Genomic DNA, 19233 nt, shown 5'->3' with positions numbered 1-19233 from the left:
GAGCGATCGGTACCTTGACTCAAGCAGGCTGCATTCACTGCTCACTGCATGATTCAATAAAGGCTGTTGCCTATCTTGTTGACTTGAATTCTGGATGTAGTGACTAGTAGCTGTGAAGGCTTTTCGAACGAAATGAAGTCGAATTTCTAACCCTAAACCCTATGCAAGCGCAAGCGCGACTTCTTGAAGGCCGCCGGTCATTGACGCGGCTGCGTAGACCTCATCTGCACCTTCGAGCACTTTTGTCCAGCGGTCACCTCTCACAGCTTCTCTCGGTCTTGATTCGTACGACATAGCCCTGGTCAACAGTCTTGACACAATCCGCTATCGCCATCTACAGATCGTGAGCCATGAACCACTATCCCCAAGCCTGGGGACGGGTAAGTCACCGCCATCAACGCCGCAAGCCATGGTCTAACAATTTCAAGCCCAGAGACGATGTCTACGGCCCTTACGATCACTCCTACGTCCAACAATCACATCCAACTACCCATACACAGTCACCCGCCGTCACTGGCACATCAGTAATAGGTGTTAAGTTCCGCGATGGCGTCGTGTTAGCCACCGATAATCTAGGTACATCACATTCCCGTCTAGTCCTATGGACCTGCCGCTCACCACTCCCACAGCATCATACGGCTCCCTCGCCCGCTTCACCGACGTCAAACGCCTGCGCACCTTTCCCCCCTCCACGCTAATCGGCTTCGGCGGAGACGTCTCAGACATGCAATACATCGACCGCCTCCTCAACTCGCTCGACGTACACGAACACTACCTCTCCTCCGACCACACTCTCAACGCATCCAACATCCACACCTACCTCTCCAAAGTCTTCTACAAGCGCCGCTCGGACTTCAACCCCCTGTGGAACCAAATCCTCGTCGCGGGCTTCGATGCTCAAGACCAACCTTTCCTCGCGTCGGCAGATCTGCTGGGAACAACGTTTAGCGCGCCGACGCTGGCAACGGGGTTTGGTGCGCACTTGGCGCAGCCCATATTGCGCAAATTGATGCCGAAGGATGAGGAGAGTGTGAAGGATGTGGGAAGGGAGGAAGCGGTGGAGGCCGTGAAGGCGTGTATGAAGGTGTTGTTCTACCGGGATGCGAGGAGTCTGGATCGGTATAGTATTGCGGTGGTGACGAAAGAAGGAATTGAGTTGAAGGAGGATGAGAAGCTGGAGAACCAGAGTTGGGCGTTTGCGGATCGGGTGAAGGGGTATGGCACGCAGACGGTCTGAGTGAGAGGGGAGCCTAGAGGACGGTTACAGACGCTTCAGGGCGACGGAAGGGCGATCTGCTGATCTCAGTGACGATTCACGGCTGTCATCCAGCGTGGTCCAAGGTGCTTCAGCGATGCCGAGGAGGGCAAGTAGTAGAAGTTGATGAGAAAGCTCCATGTGACACTCTGGAAAGAAGCATTCCTATGCATTCACAAGGAGAGCTTTCCTCGACTCGGTGGTGTCATGCCTACCACCGCTCCTTCGGCTCGACTCCCACATGACTGCGGAAAATTCCAGCAATCATGACTCTCCAGACCACTTGACACAAGCTGACCATGTCGCCGCCACGAGAACCGGGAGCACCGCGCTGCGGCTCGATCGACCAGGGAAACGGATCAGTCGACCAAGGGGGGACCCCTTGCCAACTGCTTTTTGCCGGATTTCTTATATGACACGTCTCCTTCCCACTTCACGTCGACTGTGGGCGTTTTTAGCTTCCATGCTGCAAGCAAGTCTACCCGCCCAGACGTTATCTGATCAGTTCCGCAAGCCTCGTATGTCTGGACGTTCTAAAGACGCTCTAATGCTATCAAGATATATATGCATGCAGTGAGTGCTTGACTGCATCATAAACGCATCAAGCTCACGATTGGGCTCAATTCGGCCATTGCAAGAAGATGAGCTGAAAGAGAACGAAGGACGGTTTCCATGGTCGTCGGACGATACTGGTATCTCGCGCTTCAACGACACGTGCAATGCTGCGTGGACATCACGATCTAATGTTTGCTGCGAGCTAAAATGCGGGCCAGACGGGCAAATGTCATTTTCGGCCCAACAAAGCCTAGAACCTCTGAAAGGCAAAATCTCGACTTCGCCTTTCTCTGCAACTCGTGACCAGAGGTTGCTCTGGTCCTCGTCTTCAGCGTCCTTCAGGACTGGACACCTGCCAAGACGTTATTTATCTGTATACTGAGCACTTAATGATCGCCTATCGCCGAGTGTAGATGTCACTCCACACCACCTTGTCACCTGGCGTCTGGAGTTTGGATGAAAGGCGCGGGCCTTGGCGCCATCCGGCTCAAGCACCTACTCCGCACTCCTTGGACCAACCTCACACCTCAACAGGAGAAGCTACATGCGGTTACAAGGTAGAGTACTGCAAGAGACTATCCAGGTGGCCATTTCTCGTATTTCAGAACCTCACCGGTTTGCGGCTGAGGCCAGATTCATCAATTTTCAGGGCCTTTATGCACGGACGGCACGGTGAGGCTGGCTCTTGTACTAGCTCGCCAGCCATCCCGGAAGCTGCTTCAGACGATGCAGCTCGTGTTGGTCATGTTTTTGATTGTACGTGAAAAAGTTCTCTGTTCCCGACGAAGCTAGTCTCTAGACAGCAACCCTGCTGTCTGCAGGGGATCCGAGATGTCGATCCGCGCCTTTAATCTGGACGAGGCTCTTTACTCCGACAATCTCTTCGACGGGGAATTGAGAACAAGCAGCCGGCTGGTCGCTGTCAACATCATTACTTGCTAAGAAATGTCAGATCGACTGTTGGTCTTCATACAGGCCAAGTCAGCCATCTGCATTTTCATGATGAGTTGTTGAAACACAAGAGGCTGATCGCAAGGCGGCCACAATGGCGCCTCAGTTCGCGATCTAGACGCCCAATCCTGTTCAGACCCTGCAACGATGGGCTCACGCGTGCGGTTCGCACCTCGTATCAACAACAGAAGTCCCCAAAGGAGATCAAAAGCCTTCGTGCCGCCTAAGACAGTGTTTCATGGCTTGAATTGTGTATTGTAAGAACGTGTTCGAAACAAGGAGACTGTATGTTCCTGCCCCTCGGTACTCGATGCAGCCCTAAGGGCTATAAACTCCCTCCCTCTGAGGCCAGCCTGACTCGAAGACTTTGGGACAGCTACTTCTCATCGCTCTGAGTTTTCATCTCCAACGCGATGACTTTCTCAGAGCTCGATTCTACGGCCATCATGAATGGCAATGTCAGCGAATCAGACGCTGTGAAAATCACCGCAATCGCAGTGATGGGAATGACAGGCTCGGGAAAGAGCAACTTCATCAAACACGCTACCCAGTCTGCGCAGGTCAAGGTCGGGCATCATCTTAGCTCCTGTATGTTGTCAGTTTACGTTGACTCTACAAACTGACGAGTGCCCCAGGCACGGAAAACGTTGAAGAACACGAGTTCCTGCTTGGCGGCAACCAGGTTGTGCTCTTCGACACGCCAGGTTTCGATGATGCGGATCGCTTGGACGCCGACATTTTGGCCGAATTGGGCCAAAAGCTCAGCGCCATGTATAAGAACAAGCTCAGACTCGCAGGGATCATATACGTGCACAAAATCACCGACACCCGCGTGACGCGCACTGTACGTCGCAATCTGTCTCTGCTTATGGACCTGTGCGGTGATGATCCGCTGAAGAACCTGACCCTTTTGACATCGTTCTGGGATGAGACCGATCGCGTACACGCTCAGCAGAAGGAGAAGGAGCTAGTCGCAAAGAAGGAGTGGTGGGGCTATATGGTTGAAAAGGGTGCTGCAGTTCGACGTTTCATGAACACTGAGCAGTCTGCGCACGACATTATCTGGGACTATGTGACGAAGGATCGCGTGACTCTACAGATCCAAGAGGAGATGGTGGATGGCGGCTTGGACATCAAGCACACGAAAGCTGGAGCGGCTTTGGACGCCGAGGTGGCCCAACTTCTGAAACAGCATGAGAAGGAGCTTGAAGACGTCCGGCAGAGAATGGAGCAAGCCCGACGCGAGCAGAAGCTTGAGCTTGAGGAGATGCTTGCAGTGGAACGCCGTGAGAAAGAGCATGACTTGAGGCGCATGCAGGAGGAGCAACGAGCACTGGAACGCGATCGCAGTGCAGAGATGCGCCGTATGGAGCAAGATTTCCAGGACTCGCTACTTCGCTTGGTCGAAGACAAGAAGGAAAGAGACTCCAAGCTAGATGCCTTGCAGGAGCAGCTGACCCTTGAGCGCGCAGATGCCGATCAACGCATTCGAGCTGCTGTTGAGTCTTCGGAATCGAATCTTCGCATAATCGTCTCCAACATTGAGAAAGAACGCGCAGTCGACAGGAAGGAACACATGCAGCAAGTTGCCCTATATCAGAAGGAAAGAGACGATGCAGTTGCGCAGTACAAGCAAGAGCTTGACCTCACGAATCAAAAGATCCAGCAGATGGTGGAGAAACAGCAGTCAGTAAGTGAGGCAGAAAAACAGAGGCTCGAAGCCGAGATTGCGAAGCTGAACAAGAGAAAGCGAAGCCAGAAGTCGGCAACGTGGACAAAGATCGGTGGGGCAGCACTGTGTACAATCTTAGCGCCGCTTACTGGGGGCTTGTCGATGCTTTTTGTTGATGCCTTTGGGAACTCTGGAGGCTCTGGGGGCGCCGTCGATGCCAGTGAACCGCCTGTCTGATGCAGGCAACCAGACCACGCTCTTTCTAGGTGTCTTGGCAAATCTATTCGTGTTTCTCACCATATACGACATGTTAAAGCTTGTTCCCATCTACACATTATACATCTAGCATAAGAGGTTTTGGTACGATTGGGTGATTTCAATGTTCGGAGAAGTCGATGTATCCTGTGCCGCATTCACGGCCAGCGATAACCGATCTCAGCGAGAGTGTCCCATCACGATCGCCCAATCGGACGAGGCATTTCACAGGGAAGCGGTAGTGAACTTGCTCCGGCTCCGTATCGTGAACGCGTCGCTGGAAGTTAGACTTGTCGATTTCGCTGAAATCGATGGTCATGGTGCCGACTTTTTCTGATGCTGATGGTCATATATGTCAACCACAAGCCCTGAGTCATGATACAATCGTGTCAACATACCTGCATCCGATTCAAGAAGCGTAGCCTTGTCCAACGAGCAAGAGTAGAGGTCCTGTGCGATGATCATCTGGTCTCCTGGTTTCCAGTGTTGATTCCATTCGAATTCGACTTCCGTAGTTTCATCAAAGACATAGCTCTATGCTGAATTAGCGAGACACACAGAGCTTGCTGGAGCAGAAGCTTATACTTTGGGGATATACCAGTTCATGTAACCTGGTATCATGAAGCTGTTTGTGAAGCGGTTCAGCCACTTTCCATTCAGCTGTTCCGGCGTTGGGTCGGGGTACGTCCCGTAAGGATGCGAGAACACCATGCCGTAATGCCTTCTGAGCATGCGTTTGATGACCTTGACCTTCCCTAATCCGTGCAGTGCCGCTCCTCGAGCAACGGCTGACCACCTGCAAGCGCATCAGTGGACTTCACATGACTATCAGCTCGCAGGGACAGTACTTACGCGCCACTGAAAGGCGTGATGAGTCGAATCTGCCTAGCATGACACCAATCCATCACAGTCTTGCGAACAAATTTGCAGCACGCCAAGCCGCCGACAAGAACAACAGTTGTGACCTCGTTATGCTTGCCTTGTCGAACTGCTTCCATCTGCGCCTGGATCAAGTCGATTATCCTGGCGACAACCGGTGTAAAGAGTGCTCGCATCTCGGATTCCTGCAGACTGACTTCACCGTAGCGGCTGTCATATCCTTCTGCGGAGCTCCTCAGATCTGGCATGCGCAGACGCAGTTTGGTGACTCGTTTGTTGTCCGTGATGCTGAAAGCTTGCTTCTTGTCCTCGAAGCTTTTCATAAAGTCGCTGCCCGGTCCAATGCGCTCGGGATCCAGGGAAGTGAACGCACTGCCATACTTGCGTTCTAGTAGTTTATGGAGGTTGCGGTCTGTGGAGGATGAATTGCAACATATCAGCGCCTCACGAGCTTATAAGGTTCGGATCTGCTGATGATGCCAACGAGATTGCACAGCGTGCATTCCGACATACCGATATACGTTCCTCCACATTTGCCGCCTCTTCCGGCGCTGGACTCGCTCAGTTCGAGTCTTGGGCTGGTTCGCATCACAGTGTAGCTAGTGATATCGACTGTGCCTCCACCGCTACATGGCGAGGCTCAGCTAATGTATCATTCTAAAGGTTGTGTTGGGAATATTGTGGGAGGTGGGGTTTGACTGTACCAATCGCACACGAGGATACTGGCATCCTTCTTGACCAAGTCATCCGTCTGGTCCAGACTAGACCTAAGAGCTAATAGCGCAGCTGCCTCGGGCTCTGGAATGAGATTGACTTCGTCGATCGAACGTGTCCCAAACCCAGCTCTCTGCGCCGCTTGTATAGTATTGAACTTGGCCTGTTCCGACCAGATAGCAGGAACGGTGAGCCAGTATTCGACAGGAGTAACGTCCAAGATGTCTGTTCCAGCCAGTCTCTCTGTTAGAGTTGTCCATATGTGCCTGTAGACCTTTGCCAGATAATCAGTGACGACGTCGACGGCCTGTTTACCCTTAGGCAGCTGGAACATGCGCGATTTCATGTAACCTGCAAGGTTGGGATCATCCTCCACCACTGGAAGGGCATTCTTGTCGAGGAGCAGCTTTGTCCATGAATATGCTGTGCTATCAGGCGCGACATCATAACCCCACGCATCTGATCCTCCTTGTTCCGGATTCTCTGATGCATATGCGATGATGGAAGGCGTTTTCTCGAAATGCTCCCTGTTCTCAGACGTACCAGGCCAGTCGGTGAATGTTTTGATCTCTTTGATGTCTTTCGCGTTTTCGTGGACAAACGCAACCCCTGTATGGTCAGTGTCTGCCTTACAAACGGGGCATGGCACTTGCCAGTATACGTTGTTCCAAAATCAATGCCGAAGATCAACTTTGTCCTTTGCTTCTGCGAGCGCAGCGACATAAGACGCAGGTCATCAGCAAGAGTGTTGTCGAGCGACATGGTCGAGTCTGCCAGTGTCCAAACTGAGCTCGTGGGAAGACCAAGTACGACGATTGTGGCCGCTCCTGAGCCTGAAATACGTGATGCCCTGGGATTGTATTGTCGTATGGTAAAATACCTATGCATACTGAAGCACGCTAATGATCTGGCACAGGGTTCAATGCGAGCCGCGAGTGGCTGCCTTGGTCGAGCGGCTGCCTTGGTCTGGCCACCAAGGACTCGCCATATGTCAGGAAAGCAATCAGAGCTGCTCTAGCCACGATGGGTCTCTGTCAGCTCTCAGATCATGAATCGTTGGGCACCTTTCTAGAGGAGAAGGCAACTCAAGCCAAAAGCATCTGCCTCTGCTGTTCTGTGAAGCCACTCATCTTTCCAGACAACCCTCATCAGGTCATTGACTAGCTAGCCTAAAGAGCCGGCCAGGTGCATCGTTGTCGAATACGCGTAGACACCATCGTCGGCCGACTTTTCTCTAGCTGATGAGATACACAGATGAAAGGTAACACGCCTAAAGGCCGACAAGAGCGTGGCCCACTCAGTCGGGCTATGGCTGACCCAAACGCTTCTGGAAGCAAATTGTCTCGAGCTGACGCCCGACAACATGTCGATATTGAGATGCCGGACCAGCCATCGGCGACGACGAGATACGCAGAGCAACACGATACGCACATGTCCGAGACGCCCATGTCCGACATGGCCTTAACTGCTGCTGTGCATGCTAGTCAAGACCGGGGCCCAGATCAATCAATGTCGCCTGGCAACACCCGTCCGACAGGATCCGCAGAAGTTGAACATGAGAGAATCGACCCTCACGTCCTCCAAAGCCGCTTGCAGACTTGCGAACGTCAATGTCGGGCGCTGCGCGATGACAATGCGCAAGCAATGCAAGAGCGTGATACTGCCAGAGAGCAATTCGCGACGTGTGAAGCGGCCTTGATGTTGCACAAGAACTCTATGGAAACCGAGCGCAAAGAACGAGGTCGTCAGATACATGAACTCTCGAAGCAGAACAGAGATCTGCAGCAGCGTATAACCTTCAATGACCAGGAGAGAGCTCGATTAGCTGAGCAGTTGGAGTCGGTCACAAAAGAGTTTCAGAATCGAAAGAAAGAATCGTCCATGTTACGAGAGACGATCCAGCAGCAGAGCGCATATATTGAGACATCGGTCACGAAGGCACAAAATGCTGCTGTCAGGCTCTTGTCGGACACTGTCTCAAATTCGCTCCCAGACGACCAGATTCGCAGATGCTTTGAGTCTTTGTTCGATGAGCTCCACGAGTGGTCGAGAACGAACTCCAACAAGGACCCAGGAGTGATCAAAACTGTCCCTTTTCGGAAGAAACTGGATAATTCCGGGCTTGTGCACAGGCTGGATCCCGATGACCCTAACACTGCTTTGGAATTTGATCTTGAAGACTCCACGGCGACGGACACCCTTCTCAATGCAGATCTGTCCATCGAGATATGCGAAAGATTCCTCGGCACTCCATTCTTCGTGGCTGAGCAGATACAAACGATCGGATCACAGGCATCGCCAGTAGATCATCACGATTCCACAGATCGTGCTCTTGAGCGGCTTTTGAGAAGGCTCAAGAAAGGTAAGTCCGTCACCGTGTTTGTGGTCCAGCTAAGTCGTTCACAGATGCCGGTGACAGGATTTCAATTGCCCATACTTGGAGAGCTTCCACCGTCCGCGTGCTCGCTGAAACGGCTCGCTTGCAAGGCAGACTGGATAGAATGTTCGATACCCATGCTGCAGAGATCCTTCTCGAAGCCGGACCGCTCCTAGACTCGCGTTTATCCAAGCGCGAGCGATCTGATTTTGCCGAACTCGTGCAAAAGTTTGGCAACTTAGCTCTGCAGCTGTGGTCGCAAAATCACGAACCCAAGTACGTCTTACCGCGTATGCTCAAGGGCATGCAATTCAAGCATTCTTCCCCGGACATGGAGGCAGCCAGGGTGGTAGGTCTGGAGAAAGGAGATCGGTCGCTTGATGGCAGACCTATCATGGTTGTCTTGCAGCCACTTATACAAGGATTTGGTGACCAAAATGGTCACGACTATGACAAGCACAGGATCTGGTCCAAAGCGGTGGTATGGGTCTCGAATCGTAGCTAATGTGTGTTCGCTGCGCACTGTGACAGCCGCCAGAACCCACGGACATCCTTGGTATTAAGTGACCGGCGATGGCCATTGTGCAAGCTGCACTCGCGTGTTGCGCGTTCGTTGCTATGAACGAAAACTTGTGACATGTTAGCTTTCAAGCCAGTTTCTTGTGTATCTTACTATGGAGACACTTCAACGTTATGGCCTCTCGATGATTGTACTTAGACACTGGGCGCTGAGCCAGTCCACACGGGGCAGCGGTAGATGTATCCCGTATGGCTGTACTCAGATCAGACTCAGACCAATGTTGTGAGCGAAATGAACACCAAGAGCGTGTCCCCAAGTGAGGAAGTCAACTCAGTCATTGATGCGAAAAAAAGGAAAAACAATCAACAAACGGGATTCGCTAATGGTCACCCACTTAACTACTAACCGTTCGGCGTGTGGCTTAAATTGCCTGAGCGGACGGGAAGGCTTGTTTTCCACACCCTGTGGTCGATTGCGAAGGAAATCTGTCGTGCGCACATTTATATATTGCAAAAATTTTGCTGTCCTTGCAACTCTTTGCAACAACTAAAGTTTTCTCCATTGGGGGCAAACTGGCCCGCACGCCGGACACGTGGTTCGTGAGGCGTCGCGACGTTCGACCTAAGTGCAGACCATCCTGTTTCATTAGAGTGTGGTGCTCAATGTAAGTGCAACATTGTCGTTAGACTCAATCGCTGTCGTCGATGATGTAGCGCGTCGGCCTGGGCACGATATGAACAGTGACGACAGCTTCTGTTTCAACAGGCCTCATGTCGACTGTGACAGCCAAGCGAAAGCGCAGCAGGAAGGCCTGCACACCGTGTCATGCTCGAAAACGGAAATGTGATTCTCACTATCCATGCGACATGTGTACTAGATATGAGTACGACTGTACATACGATACGAAGAAAGGCGATACCGCTGCTGCCCTTGATCCGAGCAAAGCGGCCTCCAGCTCAGCAGCAAAGCGCATAATGGTTGATCACAGCCAAAGCACTTATGCGACGGACTACGATAGTGCCACGAAAAGGCCTGTGATACACACGCCTCCTTCCACTGCTGCATCTGAAAGCCACGGCGGTCGTGGATACGCAGGATCTTGTGCAGCTACCACTTTCCCACACGTGCTGGGCATAGCTTTGGGTTCATCCGAATATACGGACATCTTAACGACAAGCTCGTTTGCCTTCAATTTTGGCAATCGTCCTGAAGAGTCGTCTAAGAATCGTCCTGATCTAGGTACGCTTATCTCGCAAGCGTTCCTGGCACAATACTCGGAAGTATTCTTCTCCAGTCTGGCGACTGTCATCGACTTGATAGACCCAGCCGTATACACACGGCGGTGTCGGCACTACTACGATCATGATCGATATAGCGGCACTGCCATTGCGTTCTCTGCGGTTGCTGCTGGTGTATGCGCAATAGGATCATTCCTGTCACCCAACAGATGCGAACGAGAGTCCGATCTCGTCCAATATGCCAAGACGATTCTAGATGATACGTCTTCTATCCGTCTACCAGATGTCGACCATGTCATTGGATGGGGCTTTCGTATGCTCTATCTGCGCGCCACAAGCCGCCCCAATAACGCGTGGTTGGCATCGTGTACGCTCATGCATTTGTGCGAGGCGGTGGGTCTGAATGACGAGAACGCCATTCAAAGGATCACTTCTGCGCCCGATGCTGCCCTATTGGGACACACTGTGAACCAGCTGAGACGAGTGTTTTGGATCGCATGGGCTGGACACAGCCTGCTCTCGTATGAGTACGATCGATCGCCTGTCATATTTGGTACGGTGAGCTGCATAGTACCGCCAGTGCAGACACTTTCGGGTCAATTTGTGGCGATAACCCAACTAATTCCGTCAATGAAGGGTATGTACCGAGCTGAGAGTCAAGGGCAAGTGACACCAAAAGCAGGGCTAGTTGAACGGTTAATCGCATTGGAAGCAGTCCCATGTGCGGCCCATCCATTCTTAGCAGTCACGAAGCCGACCTCGCCTTCTGCTTCTACAGACGTCTTTACCAGCTCAAGATGGGCATACCAGAGGAGGCTGTCGAAAGTGCCATTGCTTTTGGTAAGGCGGCCACCGAAGCGGCTGTACAGCTCGCGGCGCAGGGCTGTCTGTTCTGGAACGTCATAAGCAGCGTGTTTCAGTATGCCTGTGTGCTCTTGGCCATAGACAGCCCGGTTGCGTCTGAGCATATACCAGGTGTGTTTGCAGCGCTGGAGCAGGTCGCGAATAGTGCCAATACGCGATTGATGCGAGAGACGTTGTCAATCGCGCGGCATCTGCTGGGCCTACGGTTAGCGAAGAAGCGCAAGGAGCTAGCGCAGCTGGAAGGCATCGGAAGCGCCCAGTCATACGAGCATCAGCCAGATCAGCTTGGGCCGACAAGTCACGGGACGGCTAGTACGACTGATATCAACGCAGCAGAATTCGACTTTGATCTGGATTGGGACCAGTTCACAATTGAGCCGTTTCTGTCCATGTTTGGGCCGGACAGCGGACTGTAAGCATGGGGAACAGGTATCGAGTCGAGTGTATACTCTTAGATTTTGACATATTCTGGGACGCGAACAACGGTCTGATATTAATGGTAAAGTAGCTAGCTATGTCGAGGTCAGCGCGCTCTACGCAGGACTCTCGGCTTCCTCGCCAGCACGATTCCTATCCACAAGACAAAACATCAATGCGATAACAACACCCATACCCGCGAGACCAACGCCAGTGTACAGCGCCCCACGATATCCACCAAGAATATCCATGCCCTGCTGATTGACTTGCGAGTCGACTGTGCCAGCAACTCCCAAGCCAATCGAAATGGAGTAGTTGACGAACGTATTGACCAGGGAAGCCGCCAGACCCTGATGTCGCTTCGGCATGGCACGACTGAGAATAATGGTCGCAGCTGGAAACGACATATCCATGCCCCAGGGCAAGATGATTATGCCGATGAAGGTCTGTGCCCAATAAGTCTGTCCAACCGGCATGGTCGCCAGGACGACGCCTCCAGCGAAGAACGCTGTCATGGAGATGAGAATCACAGTCGAGGGGCGGAAAGTATTGAGGATGAAACCTGTGGTGAGCGCGGCACACAGACCGCTGATGGCGATGGGTGTGATTTGAGCAGATATGAGGAGGATGCTGTGGTGTCGCAAGATCTCGAGAAAGTTCCACATGTAGTAGACGAAGATGCCGAAGCTCGACCACCCCGCTGAGATGCATGCTAGAGTGAAGAACGAGCCGCCTTCCAGGACGCCGAAGGGAATGAGTGGGTGTGTGGATATCCGCTTCTCGACGAAGATAAACATGGCGAAGACGAGGACGCTGATTATCAGGATGATGTACGTGTATGGCTTCCAGCCAGCGACGGGGCCCTGGTTCCAAGCGAAGTTGAAGAGCACGAGTGCGGCAAGGCCAGTAAGGGAGCCAAGGACATCGATCTGTTCCCACAAGCCTGACCTGCCCTCCTTGCCGGCTTCGTCCAGGTCTTCAAGCGTCGGTGGCGGCGTTGCTGGAATAATGACGATCGCCAGCACCGTGCATGCAATACAGATCATACTCATGATCCAGTACGCCCACGGCCACCACGCCTTCTGTGCTAACAACGCCGTAAAAACAGCACCAAGCACAAATCCGCCCGGCGCAGTTGCGCCGAACAGACAGAAGATCAGATTCTGTCTCATCCCGGGCTCATAGGTCCTCGCAATCATAGCGATCGCATTCGGCAGCAAGAAAGCCGGACCGATACCTTGCATGGCGCGACAAATATCGAACAGAATTGGTCCGCTGCTGTACACCGAGAAGCCAGCAATGGCAGACCATACAGCGAACCAGGCAAAGCCTCCGATAAAGAGGCGCTTGTGGCCGAAGACATCGCCAAGCGTCCAGCGATGAGGATGAATGTGCCGACTGTTAGGGAGTAGGATGCAGAGAACCAGCTTAGTTGGGAGGGCTGCTTATCGAGGTCGAAGCTGGAGGCGATGACGTGTTGAGGCACGATCGACTGGGCGAGACCGGCTTGGGTGAGGAGTTGAGAGGAGCAGATGACAGTGATGAACAGGGCCTCGCGGAGGGTATTCTGTGGGCGTGGGATTCGGGTGTGTTGTATTTCGAGATCGCCTTCTTTTGTTTGGCTGGTCAGGCTGGGCTGCTGTCCTTCTTTTATTCCTAGGCTTGACGTGCCGTCCTCTATGGTGGAAGTCGAGGCTTGGGAATCAAGATCGGGCAAGGTAGGCCTTGCGACGTCGGGGTTTCGAGGGTCAAAGGCCATTCTGATGGACGGACGATGGTCAGATAATAGACTGCGGAAGCTGCTAATGTATTTGGAGGTGGCGATGTGATTGAATAATGCCCTCCGGATGAGCTCTTATAAATAAGCTTGGGGAATGCATTGTCAATGCTAAGTGCGACAGTTCTACCGTAAATTCTTGAATCGTCAACCTCCCGGACTTGTGCTTCATCCCCGTCCAGGGCTCGAAACGTCATGATAATTGGGATCAATCCAATGTATACATTTCGATCGGTAACGAACGAGCATAATTCGCAGTGAACAATCCAAGAACGGTCTGTGGCTTAATGGTCGGATTCGGCTACTGCGGCTGTTGCGGCTGCTGCGGCGATTGTTTGTCTGTGGCATGCGCATAGGTGTGGTCCGAAGACATGCCGTGCGGACGGTGCGGCGCTAACAGCTTTTCCGCACGCTATCAAACTCGCGTCGTACAAATGGGAGTACAACTCTCCTGGTCAGTATATCGTCCCGAAAGGATACATGTCAGATCTCGGCTTTATCAATGGCCTCGCAATCTATGGACCACCTTTACCTCCGGAACTTCTTGCCAAGAGGAATGCGGCTACAAACACTGAACGGAGTGCACCACCGCAACAGCGAGCACGGGCGAGTTCTATTCTCCTGTGCAAAGCCTCTGGTCGATCGCAAGGAGCTTTCGATGCTTCGAAATTGTTATATTGCAAAAGCTCCGGAATCTTGCACTCTTGATACGGAACAAGATTTTTCGCAATGGTACCAGTCTGGCCCCCACCTACATGTGGTTGAAGGTTCGGGAGAAACCAGGCACGCGATGCACAATTTCTGCTATCTATCCTCTAATTGTATTATACTCCTGATCGCACATCTGATCTCACGCCGCGAAGTCATTGTCGCGCTCAAGCTGTGGTCACTGCGGTTACGTGAATACGGGTTGCGACTTTCACATGTTCTCGATCCCCGACACTACCATGATGCAAAGTGACGTCTCAGGAACAACACTGCCCGTGTCTTGGAAGCGGGGACGCATGCCGGTTCCTGGTTAGGGGCAGCAATCTTGCTATCAACCATGCCATGTTATCAGATCTGAGCTTGCAGCTCTATGTCTGGTCGGAGCATCTACGCGGGCGGCTCGTGTCCCACGTCAAACAGGTTTCTTGCGTGCTAGTTAAAAAGGTAGGTCATAGAGACTGACGGGATTTGCTGCCGGTGTTCTGCGCCACAAGCATGAGAATGATCCTTGGACTGATATATGAATGGTGTACGAAGTCGCTGTCCTGCCACAACCATCACTTCGACCCATCTCTCAACTCTCTCGCGTTAGCTCACCATCCTGTCCTCGATTGTATCATAGCCTCAATCAGTAAAGATGTCCTCCGCATCCTCGAAAGCATCAAGCGTGGCCTCATCTGTGTCGTCTAGCCTCTCTAAGGCCATACCATCAGCCACTGCTGCCGCTTACGAGACTGGCAAGTCTCAGACCTCAACTCAGACCATCATCTTCACGACCATTGCCATTACCACGACAACCATTCTGCTAGTCCTTGCCGGCATCTACTACTCTGGCTATGCCGATGATATCCTCGAAGCCGCCGCGAAGAAGTACTACAGTGCGAAAGCCCAGGCTGAAGCAACAGCGCTTGCACATACTGGCAGTGAAAAGGTGCAGGGCGTGCTAAAGGGTAAGTCTACTGCCCGACCCTGTCGCTACTTGCAGACTTTCGCTTCTGTACAGCATTCGGACAGTCACATTCATTACTGACATGTGTAGACTCGCTCAAGGGAAACCCTGTCATGGGCGAAGACGAGTTGGAGCAAGTCAGTGGTGGTCTTGGGAAGGAGGCGGCTTCTGAAGGCCTTGGAGGTGTGAGCGAAAAGCTAGGAGGTCTGGGCAAGGTACTGTGATCTTATTGTATACATGTTTTGGAACACCGACAAGTATAATGTCACATGTGTATGCGAGAAGCGTACGACAGGTGATTATGGTACATAGGTATATTGATTTGAAGTGCTACTCGAAACACAGTTTTCCACAAGGAGATAATGGGCTTTACTTCGGCTCCGATGAATACTTTATACATTCCCTCTTCCCGTCGTTGCATCACCACTCGGAGCTATTGAACCCCAGGTTTCCGAGTCTGCACATAGGCTGCATCGTGCATCCGATCTTGCTTGACCGAATGTGGCAGCTGAGTTGGTGTGCGCTGAACCTCGAAGCCGCTCAAAGATGCCTTGGTTCGCAAGGGATCTACACTGCCTGCAGTCAGGCACAATGCTGAAGTAAGTAAGTTGTGCAAAAACGTTGGCGACATTCACAGCCATAAAAGCGCTAGGCAGGACAAATTCGAAGAAGATCGACAGACGCTCAACTGCAGCAGACCTACAACTACCTCACGACCTCAGATAACAATAACACCACCCTCAGCATGTCTGTCGCCAGCTCGATTAAGACCACCCTAATCATAGGCGCCACCTCAGGCATCGGGGAGTCCTTCGCACGCCGCTTCCACAGTCAAGGCAAGAAGGTCATCGCTACAGGCCGTCGCGAGGCCAATCTGTCCAAGCTCAAAGCCGATTTCCCCGGCATCGAGACCTAGGCATTCGACATCAGCGACCTTCCCAACCTACCACGTCACGTGGACACCCTGCTGAAGCAGTACCCAACCATCAATACCGTCTGGGTCAACAGCGGCGTCCAGCAAAGCTTCTCTTTCGCCGACCCCAACTCAGTCCCCAGCGATGAGGCTATTGCCAACGAGATCATCGTCAACATCACCGCTCCTACCCTGCTGGCCAAACACTTTGCTCCTCACCTCCAGAAGATCAGCAAGGAACAGGAGGCCTTTCTCATGATCACGTCTTCAGGCATCACGTTCGTCCCCGCGGCCGCCTACCCGGTCTACAGCGCCACAAAGGCAGCGACACACCATCTCGCAGTCTGTTTACGCGCGCAGCTAGGCGCTGCGGGTGTGCGAGTTGTCGAGATTGCTCCCCCCCTACGTGGCGACTGAGCTGGACTTGAAGCACAAGGAAGCTGCTACTAGTGTTGAGCCCATGCCACTAGAGGAGTATACGACGAAGGTTCTGGAGATCATGGAGTCGACGAAGCCGGCTGATGTGAAAGAAGTGGGTGTCGGCTTTTCGGAGATGGCTATCAAGACATGGAGAGGCGCGTTTCAGCCTATCTTAGAGCAAGTTGGCGCTGGTGCTGCGTAGACGCCTTGGCTGAAGGTGAGAGCACAGTGAAGCTATGCAGGATCATCCTAGTGAAAATGCCGAGCGATGTGAAGTCATGAATAACTAGCATCCAGCTAAGCGGTCTCTTTCCCTGGGTAGACCCGTTGTTGAACCTCTTGACCCTTCATCTCCGCCTCAGTCGTGTAGCTAGCGAACTTCCGGGGCGCGATGCTCTTCATGAACATCTCATCCAGCTCCTCGTAGCTACGACCGCGCGTCTCGGGCTGATACCACCACAAGAACGCGATGCAAGGAAAACAAAGACCTCCGAAAATGAAACCGAGCTTTCCGCCAAGGTCCGCCTTATCAGGGTTGAAGAGGTACGGCAGGACGAACGACCATAAGATGTTGAGGCATCCCTGGACAGCTAGCCCGATAGCAATGGTCTTTGCGCGCAGCCGAGACGTCGACACCTCTGTGAGGACAGTGAAGGCTGTGGCGCCGATGGTGACGTTGTACAGCCAGCAATAGACCAGAATCATTGCAACAGTACCCTTCAGCTCGCCCTGCGAGCCGCCGACTGCTAGCCCGCCCATCACCCATAGGACAGCTGTGAGACCGATTGTGCCGTACAGAGTGAGAAAGCGACGGCCGACACGATCGATGAGGTACCATGAGATGACATTGCCGAACATGGACAACACTTGTTGGATGATTTGAAGTTTGAAAGACATTGCGGTGCTGTAGCCTGCTAGCTGCGCGTAGTACGTGGAGTAGGATGCAGCGAACACAATGCCTGTGAATTGCTGGACGGACAGCGGCGTGATCGAGATGATGGTGCGGCGGAGATTCGATCTGCAAATTTCATGGTTAGTTGGTTTCTAGAACACGAATGACAACACCACAAACCTCCTGAAGCATTCTAGGTAGGTTGCACCGTCGGTCTCCCGGCGGACTTGCTCCAGCGTCAGCTTGATGTTGGCCAAGCGCTTGACGTCTTCTCCGGAGCTGCTACTGTACCCAAGGCGTTGGAGACTCCGGAGTGCCTTGCTCTCGTTCTTACGCTTGTCGACGAGGAACCATGGGCTCTCGGGCATGCGCCAAATAAAAAGGGATGAGATCACAGCGAAGCCGTATTGTGAGCAGAACACGGCACGGTAGGCCCATCTATTGTCGTAGGTGCCCGTACTGTTGACAATCAAAGCCACGGTAAATGGACCCACGGTGAAGCTGAGGGCAATCAAACATGTCATCAACCCTCGAAGGGCGAGTGGCACAATCTGGCAACCACAGTTAGACCTCCCCTGAGGACCGAGATTGGAACTAGCTTACCTCGCCAACGTAGGTAGTCGCTACCGTCTGAATGGTGCCGACTGCAAATCCACTAAACAGATCAGGAAGATGTCTTGCGCTGCAAAGGGGTAACATACTTGAGGAACTTGCCACCAAAGAACAGCTCATTGGTGGTCGCCACGAACTCCATGGTGATAGCGGCGAAGGTGATGACTAGAGCAATGATCAAGGTATTACGTCGACCAATTAGATCTGCGACCTGGCCTGAGCCTAGATTTCCCACGATTTGTCTGTGTCATGGTATCAGTATGTGTTGGCAACGCCAGAATCAGCAGGACTCACGACGCGATCGGTGCACCGCTGAAGGCAGACTGCCACTTTGCTGACAGTACCCAATTGCCATCGTAGTAGAACCCAAAATCTTTGCGGAATTCTGGGATCCCCAAGATGTTTCCAGACGCCTGATTCTCAAAGCTGACGAGTAGAACCGTCCAGACAGCAAACAGACACCATGCGAAAGCCCACGGGTTACGACGGATGGCTTGCCATTTGGTATCTTTATGATCCTCGGCGTTGGCAAGATGGGCGAGTTCGTCGCTGACAGTGTGTCGCTCCTGGTGCGAGGTCTGCATCGTGTGCTTCTCGACGTTGTCCGAGTGCTCAGTACCGGTCAACGTTGCCTGCTGGGCCTCCTCATTCCCCACATGTGGCGGCCTGCTGTCCATGTCGTCTGCAAGCAATGTACTTTTGGGTTGGAAGCTATCAATCGTAGATGGAGTGCGAGTCTGGATCTGCGTCCTCAGATACCTGGAAGTCCGGCTTCATTATATAGTCTGAGGTCAATGCTCGAGTCGCTCAGTACAGCGGTCCCCGGAGAATCTTCCCCAGCTTCAATCTCGGACGCGGGCATGTGGAGAAGGGAGCAGGGAGAAATTTGGTGCTTGTGTTGCACGAAAAGAGAAATCAGTGCCTATTCTCACCATTTTCAAGCTTGATCGGCACGATCGAGCTTTAGGACTGAGTTTGAGTCTGGCGCATTCTCAGATCCAGATACTTTTAAAGCCCATGGGACGACTCCGCGCGCTTATGCACAACCCCATCTGGAGCCGGCATCCAGCGTCAGGACCTGGAGTCCGAGGTTCTGGACATGGCAAACTTGGCCCATGAAACATAATGTTGGCAAAAGTAACATCATGTGCAGGAGAAAATTCGGTGAAGTTAATAGTACGGAGGTGCGCACTAGTCCTAAAACGAAATAGTGCATCCTCGAAGTTCTGCCGCAACTCCATCCAAGCTGGTGACGGTATTGAGTC

General features: G+C 52.6%; 7 protein-coding genes across 7 annotated transcripts; 5 read left to right on the top strand and 2 right to left on the bottom strand.

The window, feature by feature from the left end:
• Positions 1-350: 350 nt before the first annotated feature.
• AB675_254 (putative proteasome subunit beta type-7) lies at positions 351-1237 on the top strand (the record flags this gene model as incomplete). Its single annotated transcript, XM_018142529.1, has 3 exons — positions 351-380; positions 429-576; positions 630-1237. The coding sequence occupies 3 exons, from the start codon at positions 351-353 to the stop codon at positions 1235-1237; spliced, it is 786 nt and encodes a 261-aa protein (XP_018005623.1).
• Positions 1238-3207: 1970 nt separating this feature from the next.
• AB675_253 (uncharacterized protein) lies at positions 3208-4670 on the top strand (the record flags this gene model as incomplete). Its single annotated transcript, XM_018142518.1, has 2 exons — positions 3208-3349; positions 3397-4670. 2 exons carry the CDS (start codon positions 3208-3210, stop codon positions 4668-4670), a joined length of 1416 nt encoding a protein of 471 aa, XP_018005783.1.
• Positions 4671-7535: 2865 nt separating this feature from the next.
• On the top strand, positions 7536-9163 carry AB675_251 (uncharacterized protein; the record flags this gene model as incomplete). Its single annotated transcript, XM_018142497.1, has 2 exons — positions 7536-8643; positions 8688-9163. 2 exons carry the CDS (start codon positions 7536-7538, stop codon positions 9161-9163), a joined length of 1584 nt encoding a protein of 527 aa, XP_018005719.1.
• Positions 9164-10044: 881 nt separating this feature from the next.
• On the top strand, positions 10045-11696 carry AB675_250 (Protein RDR1; the record flags this gene model as incomplete). Its single annotated transcript, XM_018142486.1, has 2 exons — positions 10045-10974; positions 11208-11696. 2 exons carry the CDS (start codon positions 10045-10047, stop codon positions 11694-11696), a joined length of 1419 nt encoding a protein of 472 aa, XP_018005994.1.
• A 117-nt stretch (positions 11697-11813) lies between these two features.
• AB675_249 (Drug resistance protein) lies at positions 11814-13456 on the bottom strand (the record flags this gene model as incomplete). Its single annotated transcript, XM_018142474.1, has 2 exons — positions 11814-13095; positions 13122-13456. 2 exons carry the CDS (start codon positions 13454-13456, stop codon positions 11814-11816), a joined length of 1617 nt encoding a protein of 538 aa, XP_018006069.1.
• A 1363-nt stretch (positions 13457-14819) lies between these two features.
• AB675_248 (putative oxido DltE) lies at positions 14820-16666 on the top strand (the record flags this gene model as incomplete). Its single annotated transcript, XM_018142464.1, has 5 exons — positions 14820-15132; positions 15222-15346; positions 15826-16007; positions 16062-16347; positions 16409-16666. The coding sequence occupies 5 exons, from the start codon at positions 14820-14822 to the stop codon at positions 16664-16666; spliced, it is 1164 nt and encodes a 387-aa protein (XP_018005427.1).
• A 95-nt stretch (positions 16667-16761) lies between these two features.
• Positions 16762-18645, bottom strand: AB675_247 (Alpha-glucosides permease MPH3; the record flags this gene model as incomplete). Its single annotated transcript, XM_018142454.1, has 5 exons — positions 16762-17482; positions 17537-17907; positions 17960-18011; positions 18058-18210; positions 18263-18645. The coding sequence occupies 5 exons, from the start codon at positions 18643-18645 to the stop codon at positions 16762-16764; spliced, it is 1680 nt and encodes a 559-aa protein (XP_018005599.1).
• Positions 18646-19233: the final 588 nt, after the last annotated feature.

The sequence above is a fragment of the Cyphellophora attinorum genome (genome assembly GCF_001299255.1).
Source record: "Cyphellophora attinorum strain CBS 131958 chromosome Unknown Contig1, whole genome shotgun sequence".
Classification (NCBI taxonomy): Eukaryota; Fungi; Ascomycota; class Eurotiomycetes; order Chaetothyriales; family Cyphellophoraceae; genus Cyphellophora; species Cyphellophora attinorum.
The sequence above is the reverse complement of the archived record's forward strand: the minus strand, read 5'-3'. Positions and strand labels throughout refer to the sequence as shown.